Below are 20,150 nucleotides of genomic sequence, written 5' to 3'. Positions count from 1 at the left end.
CTCCACAACTTTTAGTTTTGGAGGAGATAGTTTGAAAATATGGAGAGATAGACACAGACATACATATATATATTAGATTAGGAAACCAATGTCAATAGCGATTAAGTTAACTAGTGTTGATTTTGACAGTTTTCACACTGAGTGCATGATAATAATCATTGTCTGCAAAACGCACAGCCTTGAAAAGTCCTTGAAAATATGGAAAATGTCTTCAATTTTTTTTATTACATTTTCACCTCAAACAAGGCACAGTGCCACTTTGATGTTGGGACTTTGCTGCTTGTCAGTTTTGTAAGGTTTATTTACATCAAGGGGAGGGTACAAGGGCTTGTAGTTCATCAGCGCATCCACAATTAAAATATTTATAAAACCGGCAGAGGGATGCAACATTTCATGGGACAGAGGTCTTGAAAAGGCCTTGAAAATTGTATTCTTTATGGCCAGCAAAACTTTGTCGGATATTAAAATTAAAATCAAAATAAATACTATTAAATTATTTTGGAAGTATTAACAAAAATACCATTTAAAACATTTTTAAATATTGAAAATGAAATCAAAATGCATTGTTCTGAAATTGCATAGTATTATTGTGGATGCAAGAGTTATGTCCCTTTATCACAAAATTATTTTAGGTAGTTTTGTTATAAAGATTGAAATCTCTGTCTGTTTTTTGTTTTCATTTATAATTTAATTTTTATTTTTTTGGAAGCACAAAGTGAGGAATAGTGGTGACCACTATAAATAAAATTACCCCCCCCCCTTTTAAAAAAAATACTTTCCTTGTGCGGACGTGACAAATAAAAAGCATTTAAAACTACTCAAAAATACAAAAAAAAAATGTTGTGTATTTAAGTTTTTACCACTTTTTTGAATTGCTGTGGATTGTAAAACAAACCCTTAATTTTGTTTTGAAAACTTGAATTTTATCTGGAGAAAACCTTGAAAAGTTCTTGAAAAATGTATGAACCCTGACAATCATAACTAGGGTTGAATCGTGTGGCTGACATGTAAGGTTAAAGCACAAACGCTGTAGAAAAAAAACATTGAGATAACAAATGAAATCAAATTTTTTGAACTGAGGAAAAAAAACTCAATCTGCCTGTGGAACCATGTACGAGATAGACTGCCGGTACTGATGTACAAAATTGCAAAATATTACCTCAGTATCTCTATCTGTATGTCAAAATAATTGAGTTTAGTTAACAAAATAATTAGGTAAGAGAAGCTTAGTCTCTCTCTCTTCTGAGTTTATATTTTATATATATATATATATATATATATATATATATATATATACATATATATGCTGAAAATAATGGAAATAGTATTCTGACATAATAGAGAAAATAAAAAGGAAGTCTCGAAATAAAGACGAAACGTTGATGAACACATAATACGGTTTGTTCCTTTTTATTTTCTCTCTCTCTCTATCTATATATATATACTCGGGTTTTTGTTATTCAAAAGTAATAGACCAGTGAATTCAACGAGGTTGTTAGATAGTGCTCAATAAAAAGAGCTGATAATACTTGTTTATTGTTATATAAACATGTTTACATCCCACTGCTACAAACAGCCACTTGTTTCAATCAAACAACAGATATCATCAGGCAGTAAACATCAGGGTTTTTTTTAAACCTTTGAGAGACTACGACTCTATAATAATCTATACGAAATCTGGATAAATCAAAAAAAAAAAAAAAAAAACAACACTAGGGTTGAAAAGTGGGATTTATGAGCCAGTGCCCCAGAGGAGGAGTACTTTGATTTACAAAATATGATTGGGCAGACTCATCAGAATTATTAGCTTCATCATTGTCAAGATCGACCCCCCCCCCAAAAAAAAAATGGACGAATCAGATTCTGGGTGGTCCAACGCCAACTCGGATATTTCTTATTTTTTGGATGATTTCTTTTTAGTCAAAAAAATAGCAACAAACTTATTGTGTTTCTCAGTTTTTGAGATGAGGATTGATCATTCAGATTATTTGGATCATTTCGACTACTGTTCTCATCGTGAGCGTCATTTTTAACGTTTCAGATCTTCTTCACGTGTATTATGTCAAATTCAAGAATCTGGATGACAGAAGTCCTAAGTAATTTGCAATTATGTTTTGATTATCGCCTGCACTGAAGATTGAACCTTCAACCTCCAGAAGAGTACCACATAGAACTGAATTTTACCAAGTATAATAGTACGGTCCTGGTGAAGGTACTCTTGGCAAAGTGGATAACATTAGAACAATTCAATTAAGGAAGATTAAAAGTATATCATCTTAATGCGAAAAAACGTAACGAAATTTCATATTATTTGGATTCTACTGTTCTTATTTTAAGCGTTATTTCGTATCTTTTCCACAAACACCCATGGTGTAGTGGAAAGGATACTTGGTAAAATTCAGTTACACCTAGTCATCTTCTTCTGAAGGTTGAAGGTTCAATCTTCAGTAAAGGGGACAAAATTTCAAATTATTTAGGATTGCTACCTAGTCATGACTAGGGCTATGACAACAGCATATTCTTTTCGTTGTTTTGATGTTTAGGTATATATCCATTGATATCTTATATGTTTTTATGTAGAGTGATGTGATCCTCGGTTGATTGTGTCTAACTATGTCCGATATATATTCGAGAGTAAAAACAAAAGAATATGCTGTTGTCATGAATGAAAGCCTGCTACACCTGTGTATTAAATCAAAACGTGGATTCCATGAACAAAGTTTCTTTCTTAGAACTGCACGCCTGTGGAACTCTGTTCCGTCTGCCTGCTTCCCACCGGACTACAACTTGGATGTGTTCAAGTCCAACGTTAACAAGTTCCTAATGAACCGCCCCTTAAGTAAACACTTCATCAAACCTCCACACTAACGTAATGTACTTGCAATAACCCTTATCCCTGAGTGGCTTCCGGGCCTTGATAAGTGGTGATCACTGTGTAAAAAAAAAAAAAAAATAAAATAAAAAAAATAAAGGCTTCTGTTCAAAATTTCATGCAGATTCCAGAGTTTGACAGAAAGATTCCTGAGTACAACAAAATATCACCTGAAGAAGGTTGGAGGCTACATCGACCATAATGTTGTAAAGATAACGCTCAAAATGAGAAAAAAGGATCCAAATATGGGCATCAAGCTTTGCATACGTTTATAACGTTTTTCGTTTTTGAAAGCAAATGTGCATGCGGGTTATTCGATTAAACAATCTCTTATTTTTTTTCCTAGATACAATCAAGTTTACAGTTTTGGTCATTTACAATCGGTAAGTCAATTTGTTTATAATTTCAATTCATTTTTATTGCCCCCTCCCCTTATCTGCGATCGATGTTAAATTTTAATTATAAAATATTCATCTCATGAACTGTGCAGAGGATTTATCTCCCTTTACCAGATAATGAACTGTGCATAGGATTTATCTCCCTTTACCAGACATGACCTACAGCTTGGTCAGGGTGAAATCCAGTCTTGATATTTTGCTGTAGGGTATCCAACGTCATCTTTTCCGGCTCCCTATCGGTGCTTATAGCGAAGACAAAACTATGGAGAATCCTTTAACGAAAATGAACCTCAAACAAAATAACATTCCTCTACAACAAAAATCTATGTAAAATAACATACTAGATATTGAGTCCTGTCATCAGAGCAGTAAAAAATTGTTGATACATGATAGGATTGCATACACTGATCCTCCTCCACCTTCTATAAATACGAAAGCAAATCCAAAGCACATGTGCCTCCTTTGGTAAGCTAGAAAAGCGGCTCTAGATAAGGGCCAGTATCCGACTAGAAAGTGCAGAGTTTACAAAGCCGTCATCCTTCCAACCTTGCTTGTACTCAGCAGAGACCTACATTCTGTATAGAGAACACATAAGAAGACTGGGAGCCGTCCAGCAGAGACATCACAGAAGAATCATGAAGATCACATGGAGTGACTACTTATCAAACGTGAAAGTTGTCAGGAGAGCAAACTTACACAGCATGGAAGCTACCCTTGCTACTATGCCACTACGATGGACCAGGCACACTGCCAGAATGGAAGAAAACCGAATTCCAAAGATGATCTTCTACGGGGAACTGGAAAATAGAACCCACAAGGTAGGAGGCCAGAAGCTTCACTACAAAGATGTAACAAAGCAGCACCTGAAGGCGATGAACATCAATGTCGAGAGTTGGGAGGAAGAAGCCAAAGAAAGGAGTGGTTGGCGGAAATCCCCACAAAGGGAAGGAAGAAATAGAGAGATTGGAGAAACCTTAGAGCTGAAACACTATCGACGACATAACCCTGGCACCCACATTTCTATTACTTTTGTGCATGTACAAGTTGGTTCATAACTAGAAGTGGTTTAGTTTTAAGTCTGTATCTGTCAATAGCTATAATAGTAGGAAACGTGATTGGAGTGCTAAACGTTTTGGTTTTGTCTGATAGCAGCCAAGTTATTTTTTTTAATCTTTTAAAATTGGTACAATATTATATTCAATAGAGAATTGGCTCTGTAATAATAACTACAAAATCTGCATGAATTAAAATGTATTTAAGTGTAATTTATGACCCAGCAAGTGAGCAAAAAATCCAATTGATCATAAGATTTAGTTTTTAAAATTTACCGTTACATAAAAAAAATGTTGGTCCTTGTCCAGAATTCTCTGTATATTAATAAACAAAAAGGAAAATTTATATGCTGTATATACCCACAAAAATAACATATTCCAAAAATCATATAAATTGATCAAGTAGTTTTATTTTTAAAGAAGAGAATCAAATGTTTTGAGTAACTGAGGAGAGACTGTCTTTTCTGCCATTTTGAAAAATAGTCTAAAAAAAAAAATACAAAGGGACATAAGCGAACATGACTTCAAAATTGCAAGATTTATGTTGTAATGCTTATGAATTCCCATTAATTGCTTAAGAAAAATTTTTCTTTGTAAAAAATCAAATTGTGAATTTTGGAATATGATATTTTTGTTTCATCATACAGATTTATTTTATCTTTGGTTTTAATATAAGGGGAATTCTAAACAAGAATCTTTTGTTCTTGTTTTTTTTTTTCTATCTGATTTGCTCGTAATTTCTTTGTCGTTCCTTTTCCATTTCTTTAGAGTCCTACTGATGATGCTATGCCAGTTTGGTACGTAATGGATGAATTTGGCAGCAAGATCCAACATTCTGATGATCCCTCTTTCAAAGTTATTCCTTTTTACCACGTTCCAGAACAATTATGTTATTCTATCCTCTGGCCACTAAAAGAGCTGGACGTGGGAGGTAAGTCTTTTTTTCTGGTGTGATGTGCATGTTTGTGTGAAAAAACAAAAATGTCATATTCCAAAAATTACATCACTCAATCAAGTAGTAATTGTCTGTATTTTTGAGATGAGGTGTTTTCATTGATTGAGATTGTTGGACTGACTTCCTCATCTTGGTTGTTATCGTCACAACGTTTCGGCCGTTTTGCCCTCCGGCCTTTATCAGGTGTTTTGTATCGAACTGGAGAACCGTTTGTTAGGAGCCTCGAACCCAACCCTTTATCATTATTACGGGGGTACCGTGTTCGGACTCCAGCTAGGCTCTGGGACATAGTTGCTGATTCTCTGTTTTGAATGTTACTTTTCACTGCCTTCGTTCAGGATTGAACTCAGCACCTTTGGGTAACTGTAAACTTTGATACAACGTCTAGGACCACTCGGCCATATGTCACTAGGACACTAGGTTCAATCCTGAATGAAGGCAGTAAAAAGTAACATACAAAACAGAGAATCAGCAACTATGTCCCAGAGCCTAGCTGGAGTCCGAACACGGTACCCCCGTGATAATAATAAAGGGTTGGGTTCGAGACTCCTAACAAACGGTTCCCAAGTTCGATACAAAACACCTGATGAAGGCCGGAGGGCAAAACGGCCGAAACGTTGTGACGATAACAACCAAGATGAGGAAGTCAGTCCGACAAACTCAATAATTCAATCAAGTAGTTTTATTTTAAAAATAAGAAAATCTAAATTTTATGAGTGTCCAAGAAGTGGGCGTTTCCCTCACCATTTTGAAAATGAAAACTATCCTGAGAAACAAATCTAACATATAAACGGCTGTCTGTCTCCATATGTTCAAACTCTCTCTTCTCTGAAACTAAAAGTCGTAGAGCGGCACTGGGCGCCTCAAATGATTGGATTTTTTATGAGCCGTTCTTTTATGGGTCTTTAGCCGGTCAAAAGAAAGGTGTCAAAATTGAAAAAATCGTTAAACATTTCGTATGTTCATCTTAGTTAATTTTTAATTACTTTATATGTGTGTCACGTTGGTACAGTGGTAACGTCACAAAGTTTGAATGCTACAGTTTCGGGTTCGATTCTAGCTGATGGCACTTAATTACTTTTTTTTTTCATTTTGAAATCACAACTCTAATAATATATATGAAATCTGAACAAATCAAAATATATTCAAGTGTATTTTATGCACAGACAAAGCACAACCCCCTCCCCCTCTCCTCTGCTAGCGGAGTATAACTCGCCAATATTTCATACTTAACTATTTTTATGTTGTAACTCCTACGAATTCCTATTAATCATTTAAAAATGATTTTCTCATTTAAAAATAAAACTACTTGGTCAATTTATCAGGTTGACACGAAAGTCCTTGCAGTTTTTAACTTTTAAAATCAGATGAACATATCTCGGCTCAAACAAAAATTTATTGATCGAAATAAGCAGCATCTGAATCGATATACTTTTGTCAACATAAAACAAGTATAATTATACCAGTAACGTAAAAATCTTGCATTCTGGTGGCGATGAGGTCGCTGAAGGCGATTTTGATATGGCTTGGGTTTTGAAGTATTTCTTACGCAGAAAGTTGTCAAGATGCTTGAAAAGGTGGTAGTCGGTGGGTGAGAGGTCTGAAGAGTATGGCGGATGAGGCAGTTTTGTAGCCCAATTCGTTCAACTTCTGCAGGCTCGGTTTAGCAACATGCAGTCGGACATTGTCATGAAGGAGAATTGGACCATTTTGTTGATTGATACTGGATATTGTTGTCGAAGTTTTTTTATGCATTTCCTCGATTTGTTGACAGTACTTTACCGCCGTAATGATCTTGCCTGCATTCAAACAACTGTAATCGATGAGACAGGTTGCAGACGACCAAACATTCAGCATGACCTTCTTTTGGTGCAACTCTGGCTTCAGGAAATATCGTGGAGCTTCGTCGGCATCTAATCATAGCTGAGTATCACTGGTTGTCATAAAGAACCTACTTTTCATTGCAAGTCACAACCCAGTCGAGAAACGGGTTCTTCTTGTTACATAAAAGAAGGGAAGATGATACTTCATAACGGCGTTTCTTTTCAATTCATGAGGCGCCCATTTATCAATTTTTTTTTTGTCTTTCTAATCTCTTAAGTGGTTGGAAATCGTTTTATACATTATTTATAATTCAGAAACAAGTTCTTGAACAGTTGTGCGTGAATTGGCTTCGACTAAGGCTCTTAATTGATGTCAACATCCGATGACTGGCTACTACACTCATCATCTTCAAGACTTGCCGCCACAAAATTTCTTAAACCACCATTGTGCTGTGTGTTCAGTAGTGGTTCTTGGGCCAAATGCTTTGTTTATATCGTGAGCTGTTACAGCAGCTTTTTGGCCTAGCTTGAATTGAAATAAGAAAATTGTGCGAATTTGCTTTTTTTTTATCTTGTATTCAGCATTCTGAAAAAACGTAATTGTTTTAAAATGGCTGTAATTTAAATGTTTAGATAGACTAAAAAACGCTCTTTAAAATGATATATATAGTACAGGTATTACAACAAAAACTTATTTGAAAATACATAATTTGAAATCAAAATTAAAAATTCCGCAAGATTAAGACTGTATATCTGTTAAATGTAATGGTTGTCTTCACAGACTGTTACAATGTATGAAAGTTATTCTAAATCACATTCCCTGACACCAGAACCATATTTGCTCTTGAATCCTGCAAGACTAAGAAAACTTTGTTGGAGATTTTATACTCATCCAGAACATTGTGCAATTCTTCGCTTATTCTTACACCTGTGTGTGCACCAGGGAATGGAACAACTCTAAGCATAGCTCTGCACAGTTCAAAGTCATTGATAATTGAGAGGGTCTGTTCTTTCATCAGAATTCCTGTATATTGGTATTACAGATGCCATCTTCCAGCTATTAGGGAAGCAAGATTCAGCAAGGCATTTATTCGAGAGCTTGGAAAGTATGGGGGCTAGCTCAGTTAATCATTTCTTAATTAGTATAGCAGAGATAAGATGAACTGATTTTTATATCATCTAATGTGGCGTTAGTCCGCATAAGGAAATTTGGCAAGGAGTTGTTTGTTGGCTCTAAGGTGGAGTTAGAGGCAACCGCTAGGATAGCAGTTCCACTTTCTCCGTTACCGTGCATGAAACCTTCTGGTTGTTGTTCAGTGGAGGAATTACTGATTGTCCTTTATTCACTAAAATAGTATAGATTTTTCAGAAATCACTAGTTCCTACCTTTGGCGATTCTATGCGTTCCTTGATTATTTCAGCATGCTTTATTTTGGCTGTCATTATTTATCTCTTACAATGATTTCTAGCATCTACGAATTTTGCCTATTTGTATTTGATTTATGGCATACAAACCGGCGGAATGCATTCTGTCTTTGTGCAATGGCAGCTGCAGAATCTGTAGTGAACCATGGGAGTGAGTGGGTCTTGCTATAATACTTCCGTTTGAAAACATGTGCTTCAATTTCTGCTTTGCACCATTCAGTTTTCTCATTGGCACACCGTTCAGCAGGAAGAGAGAAGGTATTGGTCCATGGGGCATCTCGGATGTGTTTTCTAATGGCTTCCCAGTCAGCCCTGTTGTAGTACCTTGTTGTTTCGAGCAATGCGTCCTCACCTTGAGGTTGGGATTTAAATGTGATGTCAACTGATACCACTAGGTGGTCTGCGTTTTCAAGTGGACTGTGGGCATTATTCACACAATCCTCAGGTACTGTGGTGAGGAATAGGTCTAAAAGTGAAGCCTGCTGAGGTTCACGATCTGATAGGCCAGTTGGAAACATTACTGCCTGTGTGAGGGAATAGGCTAGAGAGAATCTATAAGTGGAGCATCCAGCTGCATCCGTGTAATCTGAGAAACAAAGCGAATTTTTATGGTGGACATTAAAGTCACCAAACACACGTATTCGAGCATTACTATCCAAAGAGTGCACTGCATATATTACCAGAGATAAGGGTACAATCCTGATTGAGGAAAAACAACAGAGGAAATATAAGTAACTAACGTAATGATGAAATGTTAGTCGAAAGCACATAAAAGCCTGATCATCCAATTCAAGACCTGTCAAATACTGAAAGGGAGCATTATCTGTTGTAGCTGTCCAAATGTCTGTAGTTCATGAAATGCTGGTAATTTCAGCAAGAGACAGTTGAATTTTTGTTTTATTTTTGTTAGCATATCGAAAATTATTTTGTTCAAATTACAACATACTATTAAAAAAGTACTTCACTACAAAGTTTTGCAATATTAAACCCAAATGCCAGATGTTACAGAATATAGTTGAATATCAACAGCATTTTTCTTATCAGATAATGGATCTCTTGTGACGTGTGTTCGTTAATATCCCAAGCTTTCTTTTTGACCAATGTTGATTCTATAGTAGTTTGTTGTTTTGCTGGAGACTCATAGTTGTTGCCACTTGTTCATGGAATGTCTGTTTCTGAAAATTCATTGTGTTTCCTTTTCTTATTTGCAACTTCTGCTTCTTTTGAGTGAATCTTTCTAAGATGGTTTAACATATTAGTCAGTTTTTGTTGGTCTGCCACCCTTTGATGTGATAGTTCGACAACTGTATTCTTATTCTTGGGATAGACATAAAAATACTTCCAGCAGAAACTGGTTGCCATAATGGTTGAAGGTTGTTGTTAATATTTAGCTAATTTTTTATGTATTTAAATTACTCATGTCTGATATCTAATTAATAATTTATCTCAATAAAATATACGTTATCTAAACCAGAAAAATAAAAATATATACGTAATGGTAGCAAGAGTCCGAAAATGAGGAACAAGAGTATGACTGGTGAAGAATGCTTTATTTTCGTTCACACATCGTCGCAATTTACTGTACGATTCCTCAAGATGAAAACTAAAAGATAAAGTAATAATAATTTTCTTTGACAAATGATTTAAAGTAAAAAAAAAATAATAATGTTAATTCGATAGGAAAAGGAGGGAAATTTTCCATATGTTTACATCTATTTGTCTCAGATTCAGTGCAGTTGTAAAAGTTTACATCTTAACAGCATATCGTTTCAGTTATTTGATGTTTTTTTTTTTTTTTTTTTACACAGTGATCACCACTTATCAAGGCCCGGAAGCCACTCAGGGATAAGGGTTATTGCAAGTACATTACGTTAGTGTGGAGATTTGCTGAAGTGTTTACTTAAGGGGGCGGTTCATTAGGAATTTGTTAACATTAGACTTGAAGACATCCAAGTTGTAGTCCGGAGGGAAGCAGGCAGACGGAACAGAGTTCCACAGGCGTGCAGTTCTAAGAAAGAAGCTTTGTTCATGGAATCCGCGTTTTGATTTAGGCACAGATATAGAGTGGGGGAAATTTTTCACAGTGGATTCAGCTAGACGGGTGTTTTTCGTGAAAGATTGGTGAGGGGGGACCAGGGATTGGAGTTCAGACGAGCACCTGCCATGAAAATAACGATAAAACAAGGATAGGCTCGCAACGTCTCTTCTGTGGGAGAGGGGTTGCAGGGTAGAGAAAAGGGCATCCCCCACTAAGCCACGAAGTCTATTTTGTACTCTGTCAAGGCATGATAGGCTGTTTTTGGCAGCTCCTGCCCAGATATGGCAGCAGTATTCCATCCTTGGACGTACTTGGCTTTTATATAGATAGAGAATTGCATCAGTAGTGAGATATCTTCTGGAGCGGTAGAAGGATCCCACCATCTTTCCAGCGACCTTGGCAACAGACTTGATGTACGTGTTCCATTTCAGATCAGGAGTAAAGGTCAAACCCAGAAGCTTGTCAAAACACGGGGCCTCACCCAGACGAGAGCCATCCATCACAATTGATGCCAGCTGGGGATCAGAGCGTTGATGATGTTACAGTGTAGACAATGTATCTTCAAATAAATTTACACTGGCAAGCATAACGGGAAATCAACTTTTCTTCACTTACAATATAATTAATATTACTATCATTTATGACAACAAAATTTGCTGATAAATCAGCATTAGAAAACCGATTAATCGGCCAATTATTAAAGGCCGATTAATCAGAAATGGGCTAATTTGATAATCGGTACATCCCTAGCTTCTATCATGTTATCTGTTTCTTGGTACATTTGTTTGCTGCCAGTTCATCTTGATATGTACTAATGTGCCCCTTGTCAAACTTTATACTAGTTAACTTAATTAAAAATCGCTACTTACTGGCATAGGGTCCCAATATATAACATTAATACCAACTCCAATATTAGCAGAGGATGGCATACAATCATTAACAAATTTATTCAACAACTTACAGATTAAATGGTACTGTAGAAGCTGCTGGATACTTCATGATTAAAATGTGATGTAAAGCATGCTAGTTTATCTTCCCAAATGTCAATGACTAATTTCCCTTCGCCCCCCCCCCTCTCTAAGGACACTAACTCTTCAATCCAAGGGAAATAACTATAATTTTTAGGTTGTACCTAACAGAAGTGGAAGAAATGTTGCCATGATCAATCCGACAATTGTCTTATTGCAAATGAGTTTGTCCGTTAGCGTTGGTTGGAAAAATTGGGTCGAAGGAAAGAGAGAAAGATAAAAAGATGACTGGAGAGGGAGAGAAAGAAAATTTTAATCTAAAAATGTTACAGTACGCTATTTAGTTCCTTCTGTTTTGTGTCTTATGGCTCCGGGCAACGCCGGGTTTCCCTGCTAGTACTATTTGTAGAATGTTTGTCTAAAGTTCTTCTTTTGCACACGTCTTTCAGATGAGGTGACGCGTGACTACATCCAGAGAGAATTACCTCCATTGGAACGGAAATGCTGCCTCATCCCTTGGCAACCTGCAGACATGACTTCCATTGATTTCATCCCAAGTGGACCAGGCGATTCTTACTTTGAGGTTATCCATCAGTTTCTTCAATTTGAAAAGTTTTAAACAAAGCCCAGATTTTTAACGTTATATAAGTTATGTTTTATTAAGATTTGGGTTATTATAAATAGTTTATTTTTTTAACTAAAAACAAAAGATAGTTAAATTAGAGGTTCTTGTCCAGAATTTTCCCTGTATTAAAAAGCAATAATAAAGAAAAATCTGTATGATATACGTACATATCTCTGATGAAACAAAAATGTCATATTCCAAAAATCACATAAATTGATAAAGTAGTTTTATTTTTAAACTAGCAGTTCAGCCTGGCTTTGCTCAGGTCCTATGTACTGTTCATAACTTTATGTGCATGTGTGTGTGTGTATATATATATATATATATATATATATATATATTATTAAAGTCTGATTCCTGTCCAGGTAACTTACATCTAAAATTTCAAGTGTTTAGACCCAAAATTGGAGGAGTTTGGTAGAGTTTTCAAAGGTCAAATCATTGAACCTTGACATCCAAATTTCTGGCTGAAAATCGATTTAAAAAGATTTTTACAAATCTCAATACCCCTTATGTCAAATCTCGAGTCAGACCGAAAATTGGCAAAGTACACACACAGACAATTTCACTTGAATGACCCGGATGCTCTTTATATAGTTCTTGGACAAGTGCATTCTGGTATTTCAAGGGGTGTTGGGTGAAAGCAAATACATAGTGTTTTTGAGTACTTCCACAATTACCCATAACAGAACTTCCCATGTGTAGAAAATTACCTTGACTGTTTCCCTGCAGACTACAACAAATACTAGTTGAGCCGTCCTCTTAAATAATCAAGTTCTGCCAATTCACCATGCATTTCAGTCCTCTCATAATATTGTTCATCATCCAATTTCATCAACACTTATCCTTGAGTGGCTTTTTACCTTGGTAAGTATTGGCGCTTCAATATTAAACTTAAAATGAAACTGCAAGCGCTTATACCACTTTTTACCTCAACCTGAGATGAATATATTTTTGCAATGTTGAACGCAATTAACAAATACTAAATCGAAACTTACCCGAGAATAATATTACTGCTATGTAATGTGTAACACTTGGAAATTCTTGAGTTTCTTATGATTAAATTTCTGCATTTACTCAGGAATATCGAATGGGTGAATCTGTTCCAGACGAAGATGAGGTGCCAATAACTTTTGCTGCCGATCAAATTGTGAAGGTTTTTATTGATTACGATACTGTCGAGGACCACTTGACAAATCCACGTTTTTCCATTGTCTATGACCCTGATGATGCCGATGTTTTATTTGTGAAAAAGACCTGGAGTAAATTTGCGTAAGTTTTTTTTTATTTTTATCAAGGCATTCTAAAATCAGGCCAAGAATTCTGTTTTACAATGCATTTCTGACATAAGAAAACGCTTAAAAACAATTTCTAACAGAATTTTTTTTTTACACTGACAAAATAAGTTTTTCGCTTAATTTCACTAATGATTTAAGTATAATACCATGAAGTCAATTTGCCTTTTGAAAAATATAAATTCGCACAAGATTTAATGATTTCACAACATTATACTCGCATTCGTAGTGAATTCCAGTAAAGAGCAGTCTGATTTAATTGATAATCAGACTGAAAACCTATTATTTATAGAAAACCGTGTAAGTTTAATTCAACATTGTCGCTTACGGCATAATCACCTTTGACACACCAGTTCCCGTCAGATCACCGAAGTTAAGCAACAATGACCATTTGAGACTTCCAGGTGCTGTATGTGCTCTCCGCTTATCTCGGCATTGTTTTCAGTCATCTTGAATTTCTTCTTGCCACTGGACTCAAGCAGTGCCGATTCAGGAGATGTGTGTTTGGAGATTGCGCAACCCTTGCTTCACAATTACATGCACAGCTGCCCTACAGGGGGTATCCTTTGTCTTTCGAGACTGAACGGAGGCATCGATTGATGTGGATTTATCAAATAGTTTTTTTTACAGACAAGGCACATGTGCTGAAAAATGTAATGTTTCACGGGAATTTATTGTACGTACGACCTTATGATCGTCTTTGTGATCGTGTTACGATAAAAGAACACTACACGAGTATTTAACATAAATTAAGCTGTGAGTGTATATTATTTATGTGTCGATATTTGTGTATTGTCTAGTGATTAGATCGTATGAGCATGTATATATGTCACAGTCATCTATATGACGTGTGTATATGTTCGTCTATGACCGTCCAGCATTGTGATCGTCTGTTTAGAGTTCATTGTATGTGTATGTACATTTAACTACAGTTTATGACGGGACAAGATTATGCATAAATACCTTTGCAACACAAAGGATGAATAACGTCTGGTCAATCGGGAAGATATCTGGCCCAGCTTTGTCTTATTTGACGGACATTTTCCCCAAGAAATGACAGAGGCTCGGGTTTTATTTTCAGCAACTTTTTATTCCGGAGTGTTCTTCCCCTTTTGGAAAGTTGCAACAGCGATTCTGACTATAGCCATTTCTGACCCACCCCCACCCCACCTCTACTTGGAGCCATCAGTCTTGTCTCTCACTAATAACCGGCATAATAATTGCAAATTTAAAACCTTTTGAATAAAACTGTTTAAACCAAATATAAAATAACTGACTTTGATGTCTGACTGTTTTGCGAATTTTCGCAACCAAGACTGATTTTAATGTAGAGTTCGTTTTTTTTTTTTCTGTGTGCTATATATAGAAGAAATATAGAAATATGGTAAGACAACGAAATAATTCGAAGAGAGAAAAAAATGAAAAAGAATACGAGATGTAAAAGAAGAGAAAAGGTTCAAGCAAGGATGATGACGATGAGGAGGATGCCCATAAAAGTAATGATGATTGAAAGAAAAAAAGGAAACATTTTGTTTTTAACATGATGATGATGAGGAGGAGGAGGAGGATGGTGTGGTTTAGTCATGTTTAAGTATGATATTTTAGTTTATGCAGATTTCATATTTATTATTATAGAATCAATTCTCTATCAATTATGATATTGTACCCAATATATGTTAGTGATTTCAAAAGCGAAAACAAACAAAAAAAGACTTGGGTGCCATCAGTTAGAATCGAAACCAAAATATTTAGTTCTTCAGCTTTATTTGTGTCCATTTAAGCTATCATCAGATAGATAGAAATGGTTAAAAATGAACCAACTTTAACATATTCGCGCATGCATAGAAAAGCACTTTAAGTTGACTTGCACCTCCAAGTTTTAATTTTTTTTATTTTAATCCCTTAGCAGCTATGTTTATTAACTAAAGACCGAATCAAATTTGTTTCACAGATCCAAGTAGCCTATATATCAAGTTGGTCTGTAGACCAAACATTGACAGGAATTTGGTAGAAACTGTTCCTCGGACAGACGCAGACAGTCACTTATATATATATATGAAAATTCTTTATGCGATACAAAATTTAATCATGGTCAAAAAAAAAAAAAATTAAAAAAGGCGAGCTAACCACGTTTCGTTCCTCGCTCAACAGAGCTAAATCGAGGAAAATTGCGATTTAAAAAAAAAAAAAAAAAAAAAAAAAAAAAAAAAAATTGCCCTGAATATGGTAGGGGTGGGGGGGAGAAAAAATTAATATAAAAAAATAAATAAAAATAAACAGGTAGAAAAAAAAAATTACATAGAAATCAAATTAAGTCCTAAAAGATTTTCTTTTTGCTTGCAAAGAGAAGATCTCAAGGACTTAATGAAAATGGTTTCTTGAATTTTTAGATGAAAGGATCAGTGCAGCTTACTCAAGGTCGTACACATGTCCGCACTGAAATTCATGGCACATTGTTATCGTTATTTATGAGGTGTTCGCAAATTGCAGAACCATATGTATTACTCAGAACATCTGAAGGTGAAAATATTACATAATGAATCTCTGATGGTACGTGTTGTTTTGAGCGAAAATCTAATCTTTGCGATGTCTACCCAACATAGTGCATGCTGCAGCTACATTTGAATAAATGAATAATAGAATTATTATGGTGGAGGGGGAGAACATCTTTGCAAATGGACGACAATATAGGTCTAGTTGAAAAAACAGTGCGTGGGTTCGATGCAAAACTACACCGTTGCACAGACCAATTTGCTTAGCAAAGGTAGAAGATTATTAATAGTAGATTCAACCCTTTAGACATTGTTGAATCTACTATATATATATATATACTAGCATGGGTGCCCGTCTTTGCCTGGGTATTTGGAGGTGTATGTTGAGCAATTTTTTTAACTTTGACTCCTATTATGACCCCTTAAAATTTATTGTTTTGGGCTCAAATCAAGTTATTAAGTTAGATCCATATCCAAGGAACCTATATCTAAAATTTCAAGTGTTTATACCGAAAATTGTCGGAGGAGTTTGGTAGAGTTCTCAAAGGTCAAATCGTTGAACTTTGACCCCTTAATCATCAAATTTCTGGCCAAAAACTGATCACATCGATTTTCCCAAATCTCGGTACCCTGTATATCAAATGTCGAGTCTGTAGACTAAAAATTGAGTTATTGCATACAAAAATGTATACAGACACACACACAGACGGACACTTTCACTTTTATAGATATATGTATATATATGTATGTGTATATCGGGGCTCTATGGACACATTTATCTTAATTGACCTTTGACAACTAAATATTTTTGCTTACTAGCCAAATAGAAAAGTTACTAGCCAAAACCATATGATTTTTAGAATATGACATCTTCGTTCCATGACAAGTATGTACATCATAAAAATTTTTCTGTATTTTTTTAATAAGTGTAATTCTAAATATCCAACAAATTTTATGTTGATACTTGAAGCTATAAACATTCTAATTTCTTCAGATGTTTTTTTAAACAGCCTTTGTTAAAAAAAGAAAAGTATATTGTTCTATTAAACTTTGATTGTTTTAATAATTATTATATAGGGGTTTCATTAAAAGAGAGTCTTAGAGGGAGATGCTTAGAAAGAGTCTTATTTGAGTGTTTGTCTCGAGAGAGAGTCTTATTACATGGCTTGTTGTATCTTAGAGAGAGTTTTAAAGAGGTATGTTGAAAGACTCAGAGAGATTGTTTGTTTATAACGATTCTTATATATTAAATGTTCATTCCTTAGACGTGTAGAAGAAGAAAGCTCTTAGAATAATGAGATAGTGTTCACTGTTCAGACATTGTGTAGACATGAGATGTCGAGACGTGTATGTAATGACATTTTATAACACAGATATATAATACAATTTTCACTTTACCTTTTTGTAAGAATCATAAGACAAGACGACGTTTTATAAAACACATGATGGTTTATTTCGTCACGACCGGCCGTGGTTTTCGTCATCAAGAATTCAAAGCTTCACATTTTAGTTTCAAAGTGATCGTCTCGCTTCCTAGACATTCGAATTCCAAACTCCAGACTCTCTCTGAGTTTCTCCCAGTTTCTGTCTTCTTTTACTCTAAAGTTTTTTCTCTATCCCTAGAACTTTCTATTTTCCGTGACGTCATACACATGTTAAAACATGTGCCTTCTTTCACGTGTTCTGGACATGCGTGTCCAAAACTTTTCCTTTTTCTACGAAGGGAATTTTAACCTATACTCAATAACCTATTTTTCCAATATGTTAAAAACATTTTCTTATAGCTGCATTCTTTCAATAAAAATTTCATAACAAACTTGACAGTGTATATTCTTTTCTTGAAATATTTTATCTCTATTCTAAACAAGCGTTATTTTTACATTCCTTCTTTTTAATTCTCACTCGTAATCTATTTCTAAACCTAAATTACGAGGTTCGAATTTCGTCTATTGCTATTTCATTTTCATTTTAACTAATCTCTCTATTTTTATGCTTACATGAAAAGGGGACAGCCCTTATCATGTAACAATAATTTAACTTTGTTCGTTTTATTAAAAAAAAAGAAAAGTTGAAAAGATATTTTCCATTCAGTAGTGAGCTTTCGAAGATTGTTGGTGGAAGAAATACAATCGGCAAAAGATAAATGTTTCATTATTTCTAGTCGCCACTTAGAAAAATCACTCGCAAATGCGACTGTTTCACTCGCAACGTAAAGCCCTGTATATACACACATACAAATAAATATACATCAGTAATTATTATAGCGTGGTAAATGATTACGATTTGATTTTAATTTTATGCATGAAATTTTCCTTTTTCTTTCTGAAAATTAAAACGAAAAGTTTTATTTTTAATGGTGCCATGATGTGTCTGCAGACTGATCGATTTCTGTTTGCTTTGTAGTGGCCTCAAAAAGCTGATCAACCAGTTTCCAAATGAAAGACTCCTCACGTGCAAGGATTTACTCGCCTCCGTCAGCCGATGGGCTGACCCTGACTTTCTAGACAAGCAAAACCTGGACCATGGACCCGCCTGGTTGCCTGTCACGTACAACCTCAACACACAAATGCCAAAATTTGTGTCCTATTTCCAGCATCGAGAAAAAAGGTACATGTTAGGGTTGGAGGGGGGGGTATTGATTTGGGTGAGATGTTTTTATGGCTTTGTTTTTTTTTTTTTTTTTTTTTTCTTTTTGCTTAAAAAAAGAAAAAATGGTGACCGCATGTCGGCAAATCCCCAAGAAAGTTTGATATACTAAGAAATAACTTGAATGACATGAGAGAGAGGCAAGGCTCGAGAAAATGGTTTAACCAATAATCGATTTCTTCAGAGAGAAAAAAAATAGATTTCAGAAGAAGGGATAGAGAAAGCCATGTTTGATTTCAGAAGAGTTTACGATAGGTAGCTATTCTGTACCAGTTCTGGAGATGAAAAAGTTTTCAGTGGCTGTTTTGTATAAGTCTCAGACTTTATAATTTTGCAAAAAATCCTCATGTTGACATGAAAAAATTATGTGCGGGAATGCTAAAAGATTCAATATTTTTATGGAGCAATTCTGGTTTCTGATTGGTTGCCAGCAGAATGTGGCTCCATTTGATTGGTCAGTTTCTATCACCAGTGTCTAGAAGTAAAACTTTCCAACTTTTGGCGATCATACCCTTCTGTTTATATAAAAAATATGGCAACAGTAACTTCAGATAGCCGGAATTGGTGATTTTTTTTTATAAAAATTACAAGTCGAGTAGTGAAAGCGAACCTTTTTCCTTATTTACTGGCTAGGAAATACAGGGTCCTGTTTCTCTCTGGGCGGCTGAGAGATGCAGGTCGTGGCTTTGTGAATACAAAAAATCTGAAAGCTTTGAAACTCTCAAATGAGAGAAAGCTATTTGGAAAAATTGGATGTCAGTTAAAAATCCTGTTTGTTTACTTAAATACGAATTGCTTAACTTTTCTTTGCATAAACTATATATGGAATTATGTTGCACAAATAATTTTTGTTCATAAAATGATCTCCGATGTTTTCATTAATCATTGATTACCTGTTGCTTTGAGAGTAGCTCGGTGTTCCATGTTTATCATGATACCCAAGCTGCAGCTGAGAGAAGCGGCCTATCAGCCAACACCAAAGCACCTGCAAAGAAAGAACTTAACTACAATGTCTGACAACAAATGGCCAGCCAATGTGTTAACGGTATCGCCACAAAAATTTAGGGTTGTGCACATTGGTGCGCTCAGGAAATGAATGGTAAATTCCAGTGACCAGTAATTGTCTGGTTACATTTTGAAAGGTTCATCACTAGACAAAGTTAAAAATATAGCCACCAGAGCTTAGGGTGAGTGAGCATCATCTTGCCCATGTACATGCTCAACCAGAGAGAGTGGCGTACATTCATGTCATCTCTCCCATGGGTTACATAAGGAAAACAGCTAAACTATTAAAGAGAATCCTCTAGTGCAGAAACCAACCCATATAACCAAATGACTCCGACATTACAGATATGTAAGTATAAGTGAGATAATTCCTATTTTAACTTTAAAATAAAAAAATAAGAATTATCTCCAATACATTTTGAGTTTTTTTGAAGGAATAATTATTTTCTGAAAAAAAAAAAAAATAGCTATTTACACTTTTTTTTGGTCTCCTAACAAAGGGATTGAACCTAGTAATTTGCTCCTAATTTTATCTGTTCATCTGTTTGTTTGCACT

The 20,150-nt window shown here is 35.2% G+C and overlaps 1 protein-coding gene across 1 annotated transcript in view; it reads left to right on the top strand.

The window, feature by feature from the left end:
- The window catches only part of LOC145240058 (tubulin--tyrosine ligase-like protein 12), a 64,939-nt gene that overhangs the window by 18,950 nt on the left and 25,839 nt on the right, over nucleotides 1-20,150 (top strand). The window contains exons 4-8 of the mRNA XM_080103679.1: nucleotides 3,219-3,255; nucleotides 5,091-5,253; nucleotides 11,981-12,114; nucleotides 13,238-13,428; nucleotides 18,347-18,550. Coding sequence (XP_079959805.1) covers nucleotides 3,219-3,255; nucleotides 5,091-5,253; nucleotides 11,981-12,114; nucleotides 13,238-13,428; nucleotides 18,347-18,550 — 729 coding nt within the window. The remainder of the gene's footprint in view (nucleotides 1-3,218; nucleotides 3,256-5,090; nucleotides 5,254-11,980; nucleotides 12,115-13,237; nucleotides 13,429-18,346; nucleotides 18,551-20,150) is intronic.

This window comes from Euprymna scolopes, chromosome 19, assembly GCF_053919585.1.
Source record: "Euprymna scolopes isolate OS-2025 chromosome 19, ASM5391958v1, whole genome shotgun sequence".
NCBI lineage: Eukaryota > Metazoa > Mollusca > Cephalopoda > Sepiida > Sepiolidae > Euprymna > Euprymna scolopes.
This window is presented reverse-complemented; position numbering and strand designations above follow the sequence as displayed.